Source organism: Malus sylvestris, chromosome 4 (genome assembly GCF_916048215.2).
Source record: "Malus sylvestris chromosome 4, drMalSylv7.2, whole genome shotgun sequence".
Classification (NCBI taxonomy): Eukaryota; Viridiplantae; Streptophyta; class Magnoliopsida; order Rosales; family Rosaceae; genus Malus; species Malus sylvestris.
The window spans coordinates 25,214,205-25,236,342 of NC_062263.1; the positions used below are offsets into that span (position 1 = coordinate 25,214,205).

The 22,138-nt window shown below is 37.3% G+C and overlaps 1 protein-coding gene and 1 long non-coding RNA gene across 2 annotated transcripts; one reads left to right on the forward strand and one right to left on the reverse strand.

The window, feature by feature from the left end:
* Positions 1–5,666: 5,666 nt before the first annotated feature.
* LOC126619217 (uncharacterized) lies at positions 5,667–10,488 on the reverse strand. Its single transcript, XM_050287517.1, has 3 exons — positions 8,452–10,488; positions 7,013–8,067; positions 5,667–6,020 (listed from the first exon to the last, which is right to left on the reverse strand). The coding sequence occupies exons 1-3, from the start codon at positions 9,937–9,939 to the stop codon at positions 5,900–5,902; spliced, it is 2,664 nt and encodes an 887-aa protein (XP_050143474.1). The 5' UTR covers positions 9,940–10,488; the 3' UTR covers positions 5,667–5,899.
* Positions 10,489–15,850: 5,362 nt separating this feature from the next.
* Positions 15,851–17,912, forward strand: LOC126619610 (uncharacterized). The gene is made up of 3 exons (XR_007622110.1): positions 15,851–16,026; positions 16,619–16,754; positions 17,303–17,912. It is a non-coding gene; the product is annotated as an uncharacterized LOC126619610 (long non-coding RNA).
* Positions 17,913–22,138: the final 4,226 nt, after the last annotated feature.

Genomic DNA, 22,138 nt, shown 5'->3' on the forward strand with positions numbered 1-22,138 from the left:
CCAAGTAAGTGCATCACACCTCATCCTCTGTATTTTTAATTGTTAGTTTCTAAAAGTTGCTTTTTTTATGTCCTTCATAGAGCTTTTGTAGACTAATTATGGTGGGGTTACTGTTGTGAAATAGTGGTGTGTAAATGTTGGGATTATTTGTTCTTGCCTTAAGCAAGGAGTGTCAACTAGAAACAATAATGAACGACAAAGGGAAAGTTAAAATGTTTCAACACTTTAAGCCTTTTCCGTTCTCGCAATGTTTTAATACTTTTTAGAACTTTAGAAACAATATTGAATCACCAAGGGAAAGTTGAAATGTCCACACTTTTTTATTTCGGTTCTTGCATTGTAATCCAGTATAACACTAGAGTGGACGTTCGAGATGTAATGTGCTGATAAAGGGTTTGGATGTGCACAGTATGTAGCTTGATGTTTCAGTTGTTATACTGTTGCAGGAGTAAATTTTTCTTTAAATGGCTTGTTCGTTTCGTTGTCTGTGTTTGCCAAGCTAATGTTAAGTAAACATCAATCTCCCTTATAAAGAAGAGCAGGAAGATACAATGCGTCCAGTATTTCTAAACTCTCCATCAAAAGAGGCTATTTGCCCACTAGTACAGGAAGAAGAGGTCTGTTTTTCTTTTCTTTCTGTTATAAATTAAAATTTACCAAAGCGGCTGTACATTCGGGGTGCGATACAGACCCCTGCTATGAGGCCTCAACACAGATGGCTTTCCAACACCGCCCCCCCGTTCCCTTCACAGCGCATTTATCCCATTCTTTTTCGCTGGAAAAACAAAAACCAAACCAAAACAAAAATTAGATCACCATTATCCACTTGAAGGCATCGTCAAACGATGAATTCTATTTAACATTGAAGTAGCACGACAAAGTTCAAACCAATCAAACATAAAATCAAAGCAATGAATTCTATTTAACATTCAAATGACACGAACAATCCAAACCAAGGAACCCCATGACTTGGTTACAAGCTGCATAAATCTACTCTGTGTAAGTTGTGAGTGTTAAAGAACATGTACTTGCCGTTTCTTGACATACAAGTAACTTGGTCAATCCGAGTTAATAGTTAAGGAAATCATGGAGCCTTATTTGGTTAGGTTTAGGAGTCCTTATTTAGTGCAATTAATTATGAAAACCTTAAATTAGTTGACAAAGAATTCGATACCATTTAGGACTATTATGATATCCTAATTGATATGGAATATCTCATGTAATCAGTTAATAGGCCGGATTATAGGGATAATTATCGGTATATTAGGAGGTCCCTGCACTCACAGAAATTATCCTTGTTTTGTGCTAAACCATATTCACTAGTAAAGGGACCTACGACTGCTTGAGTGAAGAAGACTTTCCTGAAACCCTAGCATCATGTCTTCATCTTCTACAGATAAGTTTATTTCCTTTTCATGTCGATTTCGTTATTGCATTCATGATCCTAATGTCTTGTTGTTGCTCTTATGATTTCAGATTATATCTTACATGTGGTATCAAAGCCACACAACAAGCTTTGGGTTCTATTCACAAGTAATTTGATTAACTGAAATTCTGTAATGATTGACACAACTGGAGCATAATTTGTGTTTATCGTTTGGTTGGCTATTTTAACTAATCGATCCTGTGAGACTTTATAAAGATGATTCCGCAATTTTGTATCACTTGAGTCTGCAATTTTGTTTAGGGATTTAGGTCCAAATAAATTGAAACTGGGCATGGAAAATAAAAAGGGGAAATAATTTAATTACTCGTTGAATTTGGAATTTATAATTAGTCATCGGCTAATTGTCCTCTTTTTTTCGGTAGAGTTTGGAGTTTTCTTGAGTATATAGGGCTGTCTTCCCTTCCAGAACATCCTCACGCATGGTATTGACACCTACTCCCTATTACAAAAGCTTTTGGTTCCAATTGATTATCTATCTAGTGCCAATTGAGTATATAGGGTTGTCTTCCCTTCCGTTAATGCTTGATGAATGGGCTAAGGTACATGTCTAGTTGCAGAGGTTTTACTAATAAAAATCTTATCTTTGTTTATGTGGGTTTTCATCACTGCGAACCGAACCGTACGGTTTTAGTAATAAATTTAAGTGGAATCACACCGAATTGAACCGTTGAAATTTTTCGATTCCGGTTTCATTTTGAGGGTGGAACCCGGCTAAACCGGACCATACCCACCCCTACTTGTGTTAAGGAAGTCATTGGCTCATGGTGGGCTCATTCATGGGCTCCACGAAGGTGCAAAGGTCATTGAGAAGCATGTTGCACAGCTCAACCCAATCGGGTTTGGTTAATCGGGTTGGGTTGGGTTAGGTTGGGCAAATAATCAACCCAACTCAACCCAATCAATTAACGGGTTGAAATTGGGTTGGGTTCGGGTGGGTTATAACTAAAAAAACCCGCTTGTTCGGGCGTCTCCACAATCTACTTGGTTCTTGAATTGTCCAGTTTGAAGAGTTAGGGAGTGCAATGTGTTTAGGGTTTGTGTTTCGGTTGTATCCCCCTGATGTTCTTCGAGTATGTACTAGATATTTGTTTATAATATTTTCGTCTCCACTTAGAGAACCTTATGGAGATCTTGCCGAATTTTTACTACCAAAAATAGTAGCGTGAATATTTTACATATAAATTTAAAAAAAAATATTATGATGGATTTTTTTTATTAATTTTCATTTACATTACAAAATAAAAAACAACAAAAGAAAATGACGCATGGCACTGGCAGCATGTGAAGGAGAAATTTTTTATTATAACCGGAACATGAGTGGTATATCAAGTATTTTAATATAAGTGATGGAAAATTTTATTTTTTAAGTTATTAACTTTTTAACACATATCCCATCATTTATACAATGACATGTGGTGTAATACCTCGTGTACCGGTCACAATGAAAAATCTCTCCATGTGAAGAGGCCATGGATGGAGAAATTTTTCCAAGTTGCGGGCTTATTAGTTGATCTGGAATTTCACCAACCATAACTTGACACCTGTACACAGTTTTACACCAACCCACCATTTAAAGATACAAAAGTAAATCTTTGTCCAAAAAAAAAAGATACAAAAGTAAACATGTTGAGGTTTGGACCCCACTAGTCTCTCCTTCCTATCTCCCTTATTCAAGAAACTGAAAGGCTTTTTATGAATACAACACCGGCTAGCCTTTTCTCATCCTCTCCCTTAGCCGTTGCCATGCACACTATCAACCAAGCAACCTTCGACCAAAAAGTCCAAGATTTTTGCTTTTACACTATTCAAAATTCTAACTCAACAATTAATTTCAAAATTATGCCATCTCTTTTAAAATCATATTTCAATTGGGAAAGACCATAGAAGAAGAAGATGGTATCAAACATATTTTAGTTGGGTGATAAAGATTGGAGTTTCGGGTGGGTGTTCATAGTAGTGGGCGTGATGTGATTGTTGGGTGGAAGGCATCAACATCAAGTGGGTGATCTTGACGATGGCAGTAGCGGACGTTCGGATGCAGCTGGTGGTGACGCTTTGGCCGGAGATTCTTTGGTTGCTGGTGTGCATAGAGACGGAGAATGAGAGGGAAGAGAGAAGGCCGGTGTTGTATCGATGAAAAGGCCTTTCCCGAAGAATGGAGAGATGAAGAAGAGACTAGTGGGGACCAAACCCCAATATGTTTTTTTTTTTTTTAATTCTTCAACGGTGTGTTGGTGTAAAAACTGTGTACAAGTGTCAAGTCATAATTAGTGGAATTCCATATCTTATTTTTTGTTGAGTAATAGTACCAATAAGTCTTGAATGAGCACCCTGAAAGGTTGATGCAAATAAACAAATTTTTGTTCTACGTCTTCGAGCTATATACCCAATAGCAAAGGGTTTGAACCAAGAAATTCAGATGATACATAATTTAAATGTGGAAATTTGTCCTTTAAGAAAGGAAAATATTGAATGAATTGATCGTCGATATAAGTCCCAAAAATTCAAATAAAGAAAAAAGTTAGAAAAATTAGAGGGGGTAAAACTTTTGTGTTTTTGTATTGTAAAAATATATATAAATGAAAAATATTAAATCAAATGAGCCAGGAAAGACTCTCTGCCACTCACGTGCTGCCACTTGTCATTTGTTTAGTATTTTTTGTATATTTTCCTTAAAATATCAAAAACAAATTAATAAGTCATTTACAAGCGTGAAAAAATGTGAGAAAATATGCAAACGTTCGTGATCGCATTAACTACGCTTTGACGATGATTAGATCGTCATTTGGATTTTCAAAACCCTCCAAACACTTGTGAATAGTGTTTTTCATATGACTTCAAAAAAATAGAAAATTAGTTAATTAATTTACAAGTTGAAAACATAAAAAATATATATATATATATAAATGCTCATAATGACAAGGCCTACATGTAACATCCTACATCGACCATCAGAGAGGGGGTGATGTGTCTTATATCTACATGCCCACCTCGATATAGTACGATGCATTTTTGGAACTCATTGGCTTCGGATTCCATTGGACGAGTTCAGGCAAGAGCATTCCAGGATGGATGACCCATTGGTAAGTTCTCGTGTGAATTCCTAGAAACAAAACCCTGAGGACGTGGTCAAGGCTCAAAGCAGACAATATCGTGCTACGGCGAAGTCGAGGCTGGGATGTGACACTACAACTATTGTGAATGAGTAAATTTCATGACTTAAAAAAAATAGAAAATTAGTTAATTAATTTTCAAGTTGAAAACATTAAATGTATATATATATACATATATATATATGTAAATGTAAATATATACAAATGCTCATAAAGACAAGTCCTACAACTATTGTGAATGAGTCAATTTGAAACACAACAACATTGTTCGTAAATCTTAGTGAGAAACTCTAATCGTCTATTTGTCATTTATGTTTACGCTTTAATTTTTCATCATCGGAAGCCGTTTTTACAGAGTTTCTTTTTTAAAACATATTCTTATAGTTGTTTGAAAAAAATGAACAGTTTGGATCATTGCATCACGTTCCTATTTTTAAGGTTAGTGCAAATATTGCTTGATGAGCACGCAGAAGGCGCAATTTTCACATTTGAAGTAATTGGATGATTTTTATCCCAACGTCAATGACGTTTCCAAATTTTACAACATTTTAGCTTCAAAAATTAGACTCTCGCACTCCCATTGAATCATCACGAACCAGCTCTCTTTTTTTCTTTTTTGGGACAAAATGTTCACTGTTAAATAAGCAGCTGAATACACCATGACCAATCAATAGATCTCTCACTGCATATGCACAGAGGAACTACTAACCAAGCACATGCTTGACTACCAAAAAACCTGCATGTTTGTTAAACTAAATACAACCCTAACCATTCTCCGGAGTTTAACTAGTTTTTTTTGTTGGATTCTCCAACAGGGAAGCAAGTGCTCTCTGGCAACTCAGTGCGAAAAAGCCCCTACTGGACCGGAGTTGGCGGAAAATAACCATAAATAGGAATGAAGGGACTCCTTGATTCCTTGTTACATGACATCCAAACGTTCATCTGCATCATGGTTCAAGCAAAGTGGTAGGGAGGGCAAACGCAGGCAGATTTCTCCATAGAAGAAACGCCTCTCCCCCTCCCCCTCCCCCTCCCTCCCCCTTCCCCGGGAACAAAAACGAAACAAAAGAAAATCAGAATAGTGAGACACATAGCTAGCTGTTACCTGAAGAGAAAAAAGCATGCATGTCACGTGGTATTCCTATCCAAGCTAATGTTAAGCAAACATCAATCTCCCTTATAAAGAGGAGCAGGAAGATACAATGCGTCCGGTATTTCTAAACTCTCCACCAAAAGAGGCCATTTGCCCACTAGTACAGGAAGAAGAGGTCTGTTTTTCTTTTCCTTCTTTTTCTCATGTCCCTCGTACTCTTTCTCATTTTCTGTTATAAATTAAAATTTACCAAAGCGGCTGTACATTTGGGGTGGGATACGGACCCCTGCTATGAGGCCTCAACATAGATGGCTTTCCAACATCGTCCCCCGTTCCCTTCACAGCACATTCATCCCATTCCTTTCCGCTGGAAAAACAAAAACCAAACCAAAACAAAAATTACATCACCATTATCCACTTGAAGGCATTTCCAAATGATGAATTCCATTTAACATTGAAGTAGCACGACAAGATTCAAACCAATCAAACACAAAATCAAAGCAATGAATTCTATTTAACATTGAAATGACACGAACAATCCAAACCAAACAAGGAACCCGGTGACTGGGTTACAAGCTGCATAAATCTACTCTGTTGTCCAACCATTCAAAACAAACTTATACTGGCTAGCTATTATTCGGGGTATCAAGAGACAACTTTAATTGATTTTTCAACCCTAGGGTTGCTATGGGATCAGTGAAACCCCCTTACATTCATCCAATGAGAAGGTTTGGCAAATAAACAAAAGGGGTGTGATATCCACACACCCCATTTTACTTCTCACACACCTTTTTAATTTTCGGCCGTCAGATCGGAATGAATTGAAGAAGATCAACGGACAGAAATTATCAAAGGGTGTGTGAGAAGTAAAATGGGGTGTGTGGATAGCACATCCCTAAACAAAAATACAAGCCATTTAAAGAAAAAATTACTCCTGCAACAACATAACAACTAAAACATCAAGCTATATGCTGTGCACATCCAAACCCTTTTTTCAGCACATTAGAACTCCAACGTCCACCCTAGTTTGTACTGGATTACATTGCAAGAACGGAAAAAAAAAGTGTAGATGTTTCAACTTGCCCTTCGGGATTCATTATGGTTTCTAAAGTTCGAACGTCCACCCTAGTGTTGTAAAGGATTATATTGCAAGAACGGGAAAGGAAAAAAAAAAAAAGTTGCTGTTTCTATTGACATTCTTTGCTTCAGGCAAGAACAAATAATCCTAACCTTTACACACCACTATTTCACAACCCCACAATAACTATTAAAGTCTATAAAAGCTCTATGAAGGACATAAAAAGCAACTTTTAGAAACTAACAATTTAAAATACTGAGGATGAGGTGCGATGCACTTACTTTGACAACCCGTTCTCTTGAGAAAGCTCAAATGGATGGTTTCCAGTAGCACTGATGGGACTCCCAAAAATCAGTTCATTCTTTGTAGTTTCGCCCGGAGGTCTGAGAGGACAATGGTTTTCAGCAGTTGACAATGGAGGAAAAAAGGCTTTCTGCAACCAAGGATCATGATCACTGGAACCAGTGACAGGGCTAAAAGTTCTGCCATTCTGGCCATTGCCAAGAAAAATGCTCTGATTCTTAGGAGATTGAGAGCCAGAAACAACCTGATCTTCTGTAGTAAATAGTGAAACTGATGAAGGGTGTGTGAGATCATCCTTGTTTGATCTATTCAGTTCTGGAAGCAAAAACCAGCTTGGAGAGCCACCTGCAAAACCTAGACCTTCATGACCAAGAGGACAACTGTTCCACATTTGCCACGTTCCCTTATCATTGACATTTGCATCATCCAGGGGTGAAGCATGCATATCTTGGGCATTTGGGGTACTAGGGAGGCGACTAGAGTTATTATGCTTTTCTCGTGACATTGGTGACTCAATTGGAGATGGCTTGTTCACTTCAGAAGAAGCAGGTCCATTCTTCAATGTGCGAGGCCTCTCCAATTCCATATCTTTCACAAAACCAGTCCCCATGTCCAATTGAAAATTATCAAGTGACTCAGAAACTGGCCCAAGCAATGATACTGGATCAGGGATGTAACATGGGTCTTCAAAAAGCTCTGGCTCCTCAGGTATAAGTTCATGATGCCCTTCACCAATGCGAGGAAGTATGGGATCAATTGCAGGTGAAAAACCTAAACTGCTGGTAGTAGATACTTTTGGATAGGTAGTAGATAAAGCGAATGGTGATGGCAGCCCAAAGTTGATTGGATTATCAAATGATTGTATTGCCGAGGACTGACCAGATAACTGAGGACTTTGAACTTCTGTCTGAGACTTTGCATTTGGTCTACTTATTACATTTACACTTGTTGATGAAGGCACGGACGATGAACGAGTAAACAATTGCTGCCATGATTTTTTAGGTGCAGTCCCTGACTGTGGTTCTGAGTGAACCTGCATAGAATGCATCACATTGTAAAATTTATTGTATGCATCTAAATTTTGTTATAATAGGCTTAATATTATTATCATTTATGGGGCAACAGGAGTTGAAATTAGTGTTTCACTTTTGTAGATTTTTGGGTTGACATTCCAAAAGGAGCCTGAATCTACTTAAGTTACAAAACTGTTGAACTTGATACAATCACATTTTTAATGCTCAGAAAGGCAAGGCCAACCTAATAGATGAATGGCATAATGAAGAAACTCAAGTGGATCACAGCCATGAAAATTATAAGTATATAAAATTCTACCTTAGGACGAGGTAGGCTACTGATAACATATTTAAAGTTATAGGAAAACACATATAAACATTGAGGTATAAAGCAAGAAACTTACAGGGCAGTGGACACTCTTATCATCTCCATTCATCAAAGGTCTCGCAGCTACGCGCTCAGGTGGACATAAGTCTCTCTTCTGGGCATAAATATGGACATGATCTACAGAACTGCTAGATTTGGTTTCTTTTGTCACTGTACTATTAGCACCCTTTCCAAAGAAACTACCTCCACCAAAGGCCTTTGAAGAATTAAAAATTGTACCCCTCATGCGGTCCAGGTACCTAGATCCAGCATTTCCCCGAATAAAATTGTTTGTATATGAATTTTTTATACCATGCCCCGTCTCTGTGCTTTGTCCCTTAAGAAAATCTGCCCCTGATTTCAGAAGTTGGCGGCGGTCAATATCACTCTTCTTGTCAAAGTCCCTCTTTCGTTCACTTTCCTTACCTGCTCTCTTTTCCAGCTCTTCTGCATCAGAGTTGCTCTTGCTAGAACCCTTATCTTTCTCTTTCCTTCTTTCCTGTCGTTTCTTTTCTGCTTCTCTCTTAGTATCTTTTTCCCTGGCAGGTGGTGATGATTTCCCACGTTCAGCTTCCTTTTTCTCATCCCTAATTCTCCTGCGTTCCTCCACCAACCTTGCAACTTCCTCCCTCTGCTTTCTTTCTTCCTCCTCCAAAAGCTCCTTCTCTATCCTAGCCTGTCTCTTCTCTTCAGCTTTTCTGCGAGCCTTTTCTCCTCTACTCTCATTCAAGTTGGCCCCATTCTCGCCCCTTTTGGCCGATCCATTATGGTCTGTATCAGATGCATCATCTTCCCCTGATGTACTAATCCTAAAAAGCTTTCTCCAAAGCCATCTAACGCTCAAGAAAAACGAAGTTAGTAGCTTGCAAGCAAAATTAACAACACCTGTATACGACTTCTCTGCCAAACAACTCTCATCCCCTCCAAAAACACTGCTCCTGTCCTTTCTGCAATAACTAGACTTCCCAGTAATAGAACCACCGACCCAATTTCCATTCTCCAATGAATCTTGACCATCCATCCACCCATTTTCAGACCACACCTTTCCAGTCAATATCCTTCCAACCTTTTCAACTAACTCTTTGATGATCCCAGAATTCGAGAGTCCCATCCCAGGCACAGGTAAGTCTAAAACTGGTCTCTTTGACATATGCCCACAATACGAACACATAAACCGACCACCGCCGGGATTCTGATCCCTATACGGAGTCTTGCAGTTTCGACACCGCCTCGTTGCTGTTTTCCTCAGCTTTTGCAACTCTATTGCCTCAAACCTTTTCTTCTCTCTAAGCATTGCATTCCTCCGCACCCGCCAAGCCGAAAGCTGAGGCATCAAAACCTCATACCAGAAGAGAGTAACCAAGAGCACAACAACACAAGCGAGTCTAGGCGAAGTTATCTCAAATCGGAAAGCTGGTGGTAGAAGCTGAGAGAGACCCCATAGTCCTATTAATGGAATAACTAACCAAGGAAGCATCGTAGCAACCCGGCGAGACCACTTCTGAATCACACAAAGTATACACATTATCCTCTAGCATACGCCTATCTTTCCCCCGACTTGAATTTCGACAAATTAAAAAACCCTAAGATTCTCACACAGCAAACTTCCCGAAGCAACAATGCTCCCAATAGCAAACCCTAACCCTAATATCCCGCTCAAATCGAACAGCAAGACACCAAATTTCTCAACGTTTCCAAGAACCCTAGAAACAACTAAAATCTCGAACCCTTCAAGATACGGAAGAGCACGGAAAAAGACAATCCACCATTAATGGTTTGAGCAGCACCCAAAAAAGCTCAAAAATTCAATCAAATTTTAGGGTTTTCAAGATTCCAAGCTGCACGTCAATCAAATGGGTTCAGCAATCCGGAGACTTACAGATTCGAAGAGCATGCCGTATTGGGAATGAGGGCAAAGTTTCGGAAGGCTAATCGGAGCCGCCGCTGCCGTCGCTTTGAAAAGGGTTTGGGATCCGGATTCGGGTCTCACCGACCGTTGAGCTCGTTTTATCGTTTTCGTTGCAAAACAGCAACAAGAAACTGCGATGATGGAGAGAAAGCAGAGACACGGAAAAGAAAATGTCAGAATGCGAGGAAAAACAAATTATATAACCAATGGGTGGACCCGGTCTGACCGGAAGTGAACCGGGCTCTGAATGGTCGGTTTGGTAAAGGCGAATATTCTTCATGTTGATAGGTTATTAGTGATTAGTCCCAGATCTTATCATTAAGCTAAAATGGCTTGCAAACAATTTTTGACATAAGTATATAGAAAATATGGGTTTAATTTGAGGGGCAGGGTTGATTAATTGTGGAAGTAATTAAGTAAAATTAAGTAGCAGGACATTTGAGTTCAAATTTTTTTGTATCTATCATGCATCAATTAAAGATAAAGATCACAGAAATGTCGCCCAAGCATTAGGGGCAAAAGATTTAATCTTTGCTGATTGATGGGGGCATTTAAGGTTAGCAAGTGAAATGTCTTTTACAAGCCAAACTAATTACTTAATTACATCAAGTCAAACTTTGCCACCCAAATTGTCAAAGTGAAGGGGGGTCTTGGGCTCCAAGGAGGTCAGATTTTGACTCAAATCTGAAGAGGAGGGCAGCTCTTTTAGGATAAAGATGTGAGGAAATCTTGGGACACATTTTTTGACGCGAGTTTTATCGAATAATTGTTAGGGAGGATGAAATTTATGTGGATATAATTTGCATTTTTGTCTTCAACTTTGGATAATCGACTACAAAATTTCGAATGTAAAAGTAACTAATTTTATTTGAACTCACATCTCAAATCACAAGAAAAAAGTTAACTTGATCAACAAGTTTTGTGATCATAGTTGGTTATTAGATATTAAAGACTTTTTCTTTAATTTGTTTTTTTTTTTCTCCTTTTTTCGTGACGGTGGTTGTGAAGCCCACGCGATTATTCAATTGTTTACTAAGTTTCAATGGGAAAATTGTTGCTAGGCGCCTGACACCTTCATATGGTTGTGATTTGAGTTTTAAGGACACGTTGTTGGGAAAAGAAAAGAAAAAAGGTAAACGAGCGACGATATATAACTAAATTAGGCCAAACCAAAAGGAAGGTACATATATAACTAACCAACTCTTAAAAGTCGACTTATATTGCATTATTGTCACTTCTCCCATCACAATGTTACCTAACTCAAGAAGACGCGAAATAAATACGGTAACTAGTTCACTAGCTAGTTGTAGTAGGTCTCGTGCCATTCTTCTTTCCAAATTCGAATCTCCGTGCCTGTACTATCTAAATTCGAATAACAAATTAGATCGTCATATATATTTTTTTATTACAAATTTATATTCTAGAAGCTGCCTAAGCTGGCAAAAACAGTTTGAAGAGCTATTGCCATGGTTTGAAACTATCAACGGAAAATCAAAAAGAATTCGTCAAAGTTAGTCCAAATTGATTTTATATTAGCAGACAATCTGTTAATTTTATGTTCGCTAACGCACTAAACACGAAAACAAATTGAAATATTTCCTCATCGAAGTCAAACCATTCAAGAATTTCCTCAAGAATAAAGTTTGGCTCCTCAAAGACTCTAAAAAATACTTTGTTGCTTTATAGACCTTCGTGTTTATAATCGGAATTGTTCATATTATAAATTATTATGTAAAAGTTATCTCTACAAAAAATATCATTCAGTGAACAAACTATATCAGAAAGCTTTTGCTACTTCCGACTAGCTGTTTTTATGTAGTTCAAACTTTAGACTAAACAATGTTATCGTTTCATTTAAAAACAAATTAGACTAAACAATGCTATATTTTGTTAATTTTTTGGGAAAATGATCTTTACAAAGTAATTTCGAATATTAACATTTCCGATGATAACTGATAAGAAAGAAATTCCGTAAATAGGTCGGAAATTATTTTGTAGATGAAAAAGGTGATATTATTCAGTTCCTAAACTCCATTAGTAATACTTTAGAGTCTCCTCCTTCTCCATCCTACTGGCTACTAGTGAAAAGGAAAACGTAAAGACTACCATTAAAGCAGGTCAAGCAAGAACTCCAACAATCTACAAGTGCCAAGTTGAATCTGTCCAGAACTAGCAAGCCCCTTTTGTCCAAATGAATGAGCTGTTTAAAGCACAAGACAAAATCAGGTGAGCCCATGATCATTACATTTGCCTCAATGGGCTTACACCTAAAAGCCCATTATATTTTGGTCCCAGCCATTTTTTTTTCTTTTTGGTCTAGGTCAGAGTCCTTTCGATTGCTAATTCATTAGCTAATTAAATTTTTTTTTCTTATACAAGTGATGTTGATAGTAAGAGAGGGCGAATCAGCTCAACTTTCTTTATGATATTAGTATAAGTTGTCTTTTGTATAAAATTAAACAACCATACATGCTCCAAGTCACCAGATTTGTATTATCCACGTGCACACATGAAGGAGCGTTTAAAAGTATGAATCCTACATTGGAAAAAAAATGGACTTTGCATGTGCTTATAAGTAACTGAGTTATTTCTCATACTGCTAATTAGTTTTATGCGTAAATTACATAAAACTACCTCAATTATTGGGTCATTAACAGTTTCATACCTCGTCTTTAAAGAGTTACAATGTCATAACTTATCTTCGAATTTGTTGTAAAGTCATAACTCCCATCAGTTGTCTGTTAATTCATCTGTTAAATGTTGATATGGCTTGAGACGGGGCCTATTTTCTATTAAAATAATAATTTACCCTTAAAAAAAATAAATAAATAAACCACACCCATCTTCCCCTTCCCCTTCTTCTTCCCTGCAATCCAAATCCCTTCCCCTTCCACTTCCCTGCAACCCCTGACCCATTCCCTACCCATGCCAACATCTCCACCTGCCACCACCTCCTTCGCCCCGACCCCTTCCCCACCCACGACAACAGCTCCAACCTTCCCCACATCCTCTTTTCCTCCTCCCCCAGGCCCACCTCTTCCTTCTCTGCCGCCCACCCCTCTCCCCGACTAGGTGTATTTCTGCGACGACGCGTACTTCTCCTCCCCCCCCAGACCCACATCTTCCTTCTCTATATTGTTTTTTTTCCAAATGTTCCGGGTCGAGATGGTGGGGCGATTTTTGGTGTTGGGGAGATTGGGATTGAGTTTTTTGGCGTTGGCCGAAGAACTCGAAATCCGACGGCAACGGAGGGTAGAAATTTTCCTAGTTCCACATGGAGGAGCCATGCGCCGGTGTTGGTGAGAGGCGGGGGCGATGGAGGAAGAGATGATGTGGGGAAGGTTGGAGCTGTTGGCGTGGGTCGGGAAGGGGTCAGTGGCGGAAGAGGTGGGGGCGGGTGGATGTTGGCATAGATGGGGAAAGGGTCGAGGGTTGCAGGGAAGAGGAAGGGGTCGGGGAAGATGGGTGTGGGGTTTTTATTTTTTTTAAGGGTAAATTATTATTTTATTAATTTTTAATAGAAAATGGGCCCCGTCGCAAGCCACGTCAGCATTTAACAGATAAATTAACAGCCAACTGATGGGAGGTATGACATTGCAACAAATTTGAAGATAGGGAATGACATTGAAACTTTTTAAAGACGAGGTATGAAACTATTAATAACCCAATAGTTGAGGTAGTCTTATGTAATTTACCCTAGTTTTATAGTGAAATATCAACTTTCTTTAATTAACTTAAAAAAGTATTGGCAAGCTCCTTTTTCTTTGACCGGATTTTTCTTCTTTGAGATTCTTTTATGGAATAAGGTTTTAACAAGACTACTTTTTGCATTCCTCATATTTGTAATATTTTTCTTTATCGATGAAATTCAATCTCTTTGAATTTAAAAAAAAATAATTACTGGTGAGGCAGTATGATTCGTCAACATTCAACAATGCCACACCCACATAAGTTTCATAATAAGCATATATGTAAGACTGAATTGTAAGTCCTAGCTTAGCCCTTGAATATGGGAATACTTATTGAAACGAAAAGTCTCTTTCCACCATTCTATGTGCAACACGTGTGCGGTCCAAAGGAAAATAACAATATCGCAAACGAAAATTACAGAATTATCCAAACCAACCAAAAGGCATGCAAATGGGCATTGCCGATTGAGCATCTTCAATGGACAAGAGCCAAGAGAAAGGGATGAGGCCAACCATATATTTGATTTGCAACAACAGCTTTTACTAGGTACTGATAAAAGGACATGTCAATATATGTGTGTGTATATATGTAGAAAGAGAGGAGCTCTCAAGCCTTAGCCAACTAGTATTTTAATAGGAGGCTAACAACTCGTTTGAGCCCACTCCACAATTTAATCTCAAGATCCGAACCGTTTAAATTTGTGGATATCATTACTAGAAACTTTATTCGAATATGAAATCATTTAGCTCTTTAATTCTTCTTATGAACATTTCATGGTTTATCGAGAACTCTGTCTTCGTCTATTTGTCATGTTACAATGAGAAAAAAACGATGTCTAGTTTTAGTGAATTTTTGCATCAATGATCTTTTAGTGATAACCTAAAAAATGAGTGGTTCGGATTATAATTGATATCGGTTAATGAGTCCAAACAAGTAGTTAGTTTTGTGCTGGAATATTAACTAGTTAGCGCTTGAGTGCTCTTATATGTATATATATGTATGACTATTTTACGGCATTTGTCTAAACCATTTGCCACATCCTAATACCTAGAAGTGGCAAATCAACCCACTGGGTTGTTAATGGGTACCCGTTAAGACCCTTTTAATTTAATATCATCATTATATAAGGGTGAGATTAGTAATGATGATGATGATGTTCTAAGGTGAAATTAAACTAAATGGGTCTTAATGGATACCCATTTTAGTGAATTTTTGCATCAATGATCTTTTAGTGATAACCTAAAAAATGAGTGGTTCGGATTATAATTGATATCGGTTAATGAGTCCAAACAAGTAGTTAGTTTTGTGCTGGAATATTAACTAGTTAGCGCTTGAGTGCTCTTATATGTATATATATGTATGATTATTTTACGGCATTTGTCTAAACCATTTGCCACATCCTAATACCTAGAAGTGGCAAATCAACCCACTGGGTTGTTAATGGGTACCCGTTAAGACCCTTTTAATTTAATATCATCATTATATAAGGGTGAGATTAGTAATGATGATGATGTTCTAAGGTGAAATTAAACTAAATGGGTCTTAATGGATACCCATTAACAATATAATGGGTTGATTTGCCACCTCTACTAATACCTAGACTTAAAATCTCGATGATGACACAAATATTGGAGGCAAAGTTCAACATAATTCACCAAAGGACACATAGTTTGTTCAAAAGAGTTGTATATTCACAAATGTAGCACATTAGGGCGTGTTTGTTTCCCTTCACTAGCCCTCACTGGACTAGACTAGACTAACAATTAGTCCAGTCCCATATTCATTAGCAACCAGGACTGTGTTTAATGGAATTAACCGGGACTCGTGTCAACTAAACTCTTTTATCTATCAAATTCTCAAAATTCAACCTGCCTGATAAATTGATTGATGGTAATTTTGATTCAATTTCAAACTTGTGAAGTTGCAACTCCAAAAAGGGCAGCAACGCCTGGCCCTGCAGCTCCAGCTCCACCACCGACCACCTTCTTCAGGCCCCACCAACTTGTTAATCAGGTTTGTGTTAATTGGGTTTGATAAAATTATTTTAATCAAGATTTTATTAATTTTTGGATTAAAATTTGGCACTCGGAGGGGATTATGGAGGTAATTTTTTGTTCTTTGCTCAATGTACTTCAAAGGCGTATCGTCACTTTTGAAAGATGCTTTGGTTTAGTGTTCTGGTCTTGATCTTAATGCATCATGCGTGTGCTGCTATTGCCCCAACTTTTTGAACCTCAACTTACTTAACTAGTATGCAGTAAGTTTGGTCATAGACTAATGGATTCACGATTCATCTCTTATGTATTGCATAAGAATATCTGGGTCTCGTTTTCTGTGAGGTTTTAAACAATCTAGCTTATGTTTATGTCATGCGGAAGGAGTAAGATTCTCTCCCCTTCCATCCCCTCCTATTTAAACGGTTGCGATTACGCCACGTCTACATCTTGTTTTCAATTTTTTATATAGAGAATAAGATAAAAAGAAGAGTGTGAGAGGAGGGGATGGAAGGGGATGGTAATAGGAGGGGAGAGAATCCTACTCCCATGCGGAATATATTTTTCGTAATTGAAGCTTGCTGAATGCTTGATTGACTTGTTGACTGCAGAACTCGCCGTATGACCCATGCTCAACACACTGCTGCTTGCACTGGTGCCCCTTGTGCCATGAGCACAGGGAGATGAGGGATAACCCCAAAGATGTTGGGTTTAGTCACACTACAGTGTAACACTGGTCAATTGAAGGTAAGATGCCTTAAATAAGTTATTTGAGTATTATACAATCATACTTCTTCAGGTTTTTTGTTATATGGAAACATTACATATTTATGGCATCAACTTGTGTCCACCAGTGTTGGGATCTTTTGCTACCCTGTTTAGAAATTGCAACACTGTTGGGATCTTTTGCTACCCTGTTTGAGTTCCCACAAATGAATCCCATTTTCTTGAATCTTGCTCATTGAGTGTTTGCAGCCAACCCTCTAATTGTCAATCTCTATTTATATTCAAACTTTTACTTCTATTCTTAATACATTCAATTTATCCTCATAAACTATTGTGGGAATTATAGTTCCCAGTGATTGATATTGTGAAACAACTCTGCTGCTGTACTAGTTTTGTTTTCCTTCTCTTTTTTGTTTATAAAGTTCACTATTTTTCAAAAGATACAACCCCTCGTTTAAAGCCACTACTGCTTCTCAATGTCAATCTTGTTTTTTCTAGAGGCCACAATTGGTGAAAGGAAATTTGCAACTGTTGTCCGTGGATTAAATTTTTTTTCTTTCTTGCTGCAGCTGCTGCTGCACTGTTATTAACAGCCGTTAGCGGCGATTGTTGGTCGTTGGGAGAAGGTGAAATCTATTGCTGAGCTACCTCAACTCTCTTCAGAACACAAGGCAGCCAGCAACCACTGAAAGCCAATTGCCGTGTACACTCAAAATGTTGCAGAGTGCAGGAAGTTATGGATTTTCTAATGAGTTCTGAAAGCGAATTGAGAGTGCTGCAAGTCGGAAATGATGTTACACGAGGATGTGTCTTCGGGGCCAAGGAAGCTAAGGACGACACATTTGTTGTATAGTTCCTAAGTAGTAAGTATGTAAAGGCTAGTAGTATTGCATTCGTTTATTCTTTTTGCTCGTTATTGCAAAAAGAAGCCCAAGCTGAAGAGAAATAACAGGTTGAGTGGTATGAATAAGGATTTTGTTGTTGTAGGTTCTTCTTGGTTGTGTCTCCTTTTGTGTCATCCATTTCAAATGAGCCCAAAAAGGAAGGACAAGAAATGGGAGTGTAAAGGAAAACTAGAACAAGAAAGAACACGTACTAGTTTGGTTTTGTTGTTTCTTTGTTTTAGTTTGTAGTAAGAAGTTCAAATCTGATTATAAGAATTTTGATAAGTGGCTCCAATTCATGTTATATTTTTTTATTTTTTTATTTTTTTGGAATTGTTTCATTGATTTCTCATTTTTTTTCTTCCAAGATTGCTTATATTTAGCTTTGTACCTCGGTTTGTCGATTGGGGTTCTGCTACTTTGGTGTTGGAATGAAGCAAATAACATTTAATATTTTTTTATACATCATTGGTTTTTTTTTTCTTTTCATCATCTTGCTTCTTAGTCCGACACTGCACCAAATGCTTCACTAAATTAGTCAAGCTTAGCTTATTCTAAGGTAGTCTAGCTTAATCCTAGAAGTTAGTCCAGTTCAAGATAGTTCAATGCAACAAACGCACCCTTACTATTAAACTGAAACAAGGGTTGGTTATATTGTGTTATTGCGATTTTCCATTTCATCTCCGCTCTGTAATTTCCACAAATAAGCCATCAAAGATTTAAACCAGATTTTTTTTTAGCAAACGATATTATCTATAATAAGGGAGCGGGTGAGTGGTTAAGTCTTACACTGAGCTAACAATAATATGGTTCAAATTCGCATTTGACGAGAATCGAACCTAAGACCTCTCACTTACAAGTGAAGAGGAATACCACCAGACCGTAGTACTAAATGGTCAGATTTAAACTAGATATTTAGCAAGAGTAAATTAATATTATATCTGGAGATTGGTGTTAAGACTACTTTGCATCCGGGTTAGGCGTTGTTATATTGTCTTAAATTTTTATCCTGTAACCGGCATTTGTGTGTGTGTTGCAAGCGCGGTGCCTTAATTTTGTAGCACCATATCTTCTGTTATCTTAGAAGCTCAACAACGTTTATGACTTAAGCGTAAGAGAAAAGAGAGAGATCGTTCTTCCCTCCTTGTGAAGTGATCAACAATAACGAACATGTTTAAAAATAATTAAGGTTATATAATTACTAAGTGCATGGATCACAAAAAATGACTCTTTTTTTGTCCAACGATCAATTTGTTAGATTAAATGTTAAATTAGAAAGCCAACGATGTTCGAACCCACGCCGTGATGCAAGAACAACGCTTATCTCCATCACTTTGGAACAGGCACCATAAACAATGACTTTAAAATTGCATCCTAAAAGTTAGAAAGAACTTGGTCTATTATACTTAAATTATAACTAGTCGTAAGAGAAAAGAGAGATATCGTTCTTCCCTCCTTGTGAAGGGATGAAAATAATGAACATGTTTAAAAATTAATGTAGATTATACAATTAACTTACTAAGTGCATGCAACATAAAAAATGACCTTAAAATCGCATCCTAAAAGTTAGAAAGAACTGTCTTCCAAAAAAAAAAAAAAAGTTAGAAAGAACTTGGTCTACTATACGCAATTGATTTCCTGATGTTTCTGAAACACATGGCATCGTCATCAGTATTATACTTCAATTATAACTAGTCGATTTGTTTTTAATAATATATACTCTAAAATTATGACATATCAACTGAAGCGTCCACCCTTAATATAACACATAAAGTAATATAAATTTAGTTTATGTTGTAGTCAGATACGTATTAAATTTATCTAAATAAGAACTTTATCCATAAAAGGGTGATAGATAAATCACGTAGGGTATGGTGGTACTGTATTTGTCTCAATTATTGACTAAGCCGAAATTATTTTTTCTTTCTTTGGTTTTAGTTGAGAACAATACAAACCTAACCTTATTAGCATTTCATTAATCACGGAATTTGGGTTTTGCTTGCATTGTTATCTCAAATTTATTTTCCTCTTTTTTTTTTCAAACTATACTTTCTTTTGATTTGAAAAATGTTTTAATTTAATTTCAACTAGCAAAATGAGTGTAGTCATATTGGTTAGAGTCGATGTACTTCTTCATATGAGCCCGAGTTCTAATTATAATCCTCACATTAAATTAATTTAAAATAAAATATTGCTTGTATTAAAAAAAAATCTTATTAGTAAGAAAATATTCAAACTTGAATTGCACAACAAACACGCTAGCCAACTTTACTACGTCAGGCCTACAAATTTACTTGCAATACTACTAAACAACGTACACAAATATTAAATTTAGTGTAGATTTCTACATGCATATCACTTGAACACAGTTATCATTCATGTGATTAGAATCGAGGTCGAGAGACGGGGATGGAGAAGAAGAAGAAGAAGAAGAAGAAGAAGAGGCTTCTTTACAGCGGAAAAGGAAAAGTAATAGAAGAAAAAAGTGGATAGAATCCTCTGGTTCTGCCTATTGAAATTTTGGATTACAAGATTTGGGGCGCTTGGGGTGGTCGCCTGCGAATATGGGGGTTCGAGTGGTGGAGGGGATGGTTGCGCTGTGGTCGCATGTAGGGTTTAGGATGGATTGAATTGGACTTGAGAAAGATTGGAAAGAAAAAAAGAAAAAAAAACTATTTAATCTCAGCGGTACAACATTATTAATTCATCCAATCTATGAGAATGTGATTCCCATATTTTTTTCAAAATTGAAGATACCTTTGCTTAAAGAATCTAAATATATACGTAATACGAGATGACAATTCTAACCGTTAAAATCGATAACCGTGGATAACCGCCTGAATGGATTGGATTGGATTTGAATATGGGGAAAAACCGTGAATAATATTTGGTTTTGGTTTTGGATATGGTTATAGGGGTTCCCAATCCATATCCATCCCCAAATCCGAACCGAATTATATATAATATAATTGTATTATATATATATATTATTCATTTAATCCATTACTTTAAAAATACAAAAGTTGCACTGTGTGAGTTGCATTTTGTGGGCAAGTTAAAAAGTTTTGATAGGAATCAAAATCTATGAGAATCCAGACCAATAGTACTTATAGGAGATATCAAAGATCAGCCAATATTATAAATGTTTAGCTTTAATTTTTATGCTCCACAAGATTCATTCATTAAATCATTTTATACATCAAAATTTAATGACGAAATTAATATTTATTAAATTATCATGCGTTAATTGAACGAATATAATTTTGGTATTGATGAAGATGAGTATAATCGTTAACCGATGGGGAATCCATTACCTGATGGGTATGATTATAGATAATACCTGATGGTTAATTGGCAATTATGGATATAATTAATTTTCATAATTATGAAGATAAATATAGTATTTTCGTCCCTAAACTAAACCGTTGACATCCCTACGTAATAGGGATGCAAAAGGTCAAATAATATGCAATCATGCATGCTTATAATAGCATGGAGAACCATTTGTTGCATAAAAATATTGATTGAAAAAGTTTCATAATGCAGTGTATAATATGGACGCCTTTGTTTATTCATGATTGATGATTCGATGGTGGATCTGTAAACCCATCAACGGCCACCACCCCTGCAACTGCCTCCGTACGGTTTGGAAGTGACAAAAAGAAAATTAATAAAAAAATTAAAAAGGATTCAGACCTTTGATATTGTTGATGCACAAAATCGAAAGGGTCTTGGAATAACGTAAATCCGACCATGAATCTGCATGAAAGTAAATAACACAAGATGTATCGTGGTTCACCAATGTTTGGGCTACGTCCACATTGATATTGTATTTCTCTAAGAGGATTGTGAGGGAGAGAACCTCTGTAATGTGAGAGGGTAAGGGGGCTTCAGGCCTAAGCGTTGGCCTCTCTTAATGAGGAGAGTGAGGGGTCCTTTTATAGAATAAGGGCTCCTCACTTATTACATATTTTCCCCTTCATTCATTACATAATTACATTTGAGTCCCCTGAGTATTTATACGATATCTAAATACGGAGGCCCTAAGTATGGTACAAACAGTAGTCCCCCAAGTCTTCAGTCAAGAGAGTCTTTTGGCTGGAGACTTGAAATTTAGTCCATGTGTGGGCCGAAGTAACTAGATGTCGTCTTGAACTGATACTGGATATGAGGCGGTGCTCAAAGTGAAATGATGCTCAACTAGAAGTAGCACATGTTGCGAGGCTGCTCTGCTTGTGGCTTATGTTGCCTTGGTTAGCTCGGCTTGTGGCGTTTGAAAGTGAGGGAGTCCCTTTTATAAAATAAGGGCTCGCTCCTCAGTACATAAATATGGGCTAAAGTTGATGCTCACAGCGAGACGGTTGCTAAGTAGGTAGCGATGCTCTCTAATGATGGTGAGGGAGTCCCTTTTATAAAACAAGGGCTCGCTCCTCAATACATGAATAATAGGCTAGAGTCCCCCAAGTATTTTTCATGAGGCCCAATATATGGTACATAATATTGTCCCTCAAGTCTTCGGTC

Excerpts from the sequence above, each read along its gene's own strand:
- LOC126619217 (XM_050287517.1), bottom strand. The coding sequence starts at position 9,939 with ATGTGTATACTTTGTGTGATTCAGAAGTGGTCTCGCCGGGTTGCTACG. Across the intron at positions 8,068-8,451 it reads ATAAGAGTGTCCACTGCCCT|GTTCACTCAGAACCACAGTC; the intron begins GTAAGTTTCTTG and ends CATTCTATGCAG. Across the intron at positions 6,021-7,012 it reads CAAGAGAACGGGTTGTCAAA|CGGAAAGGAATGGGATGAAT; the intron begins GTAAGTGCATCG and ends TTGTTTTTCCAG.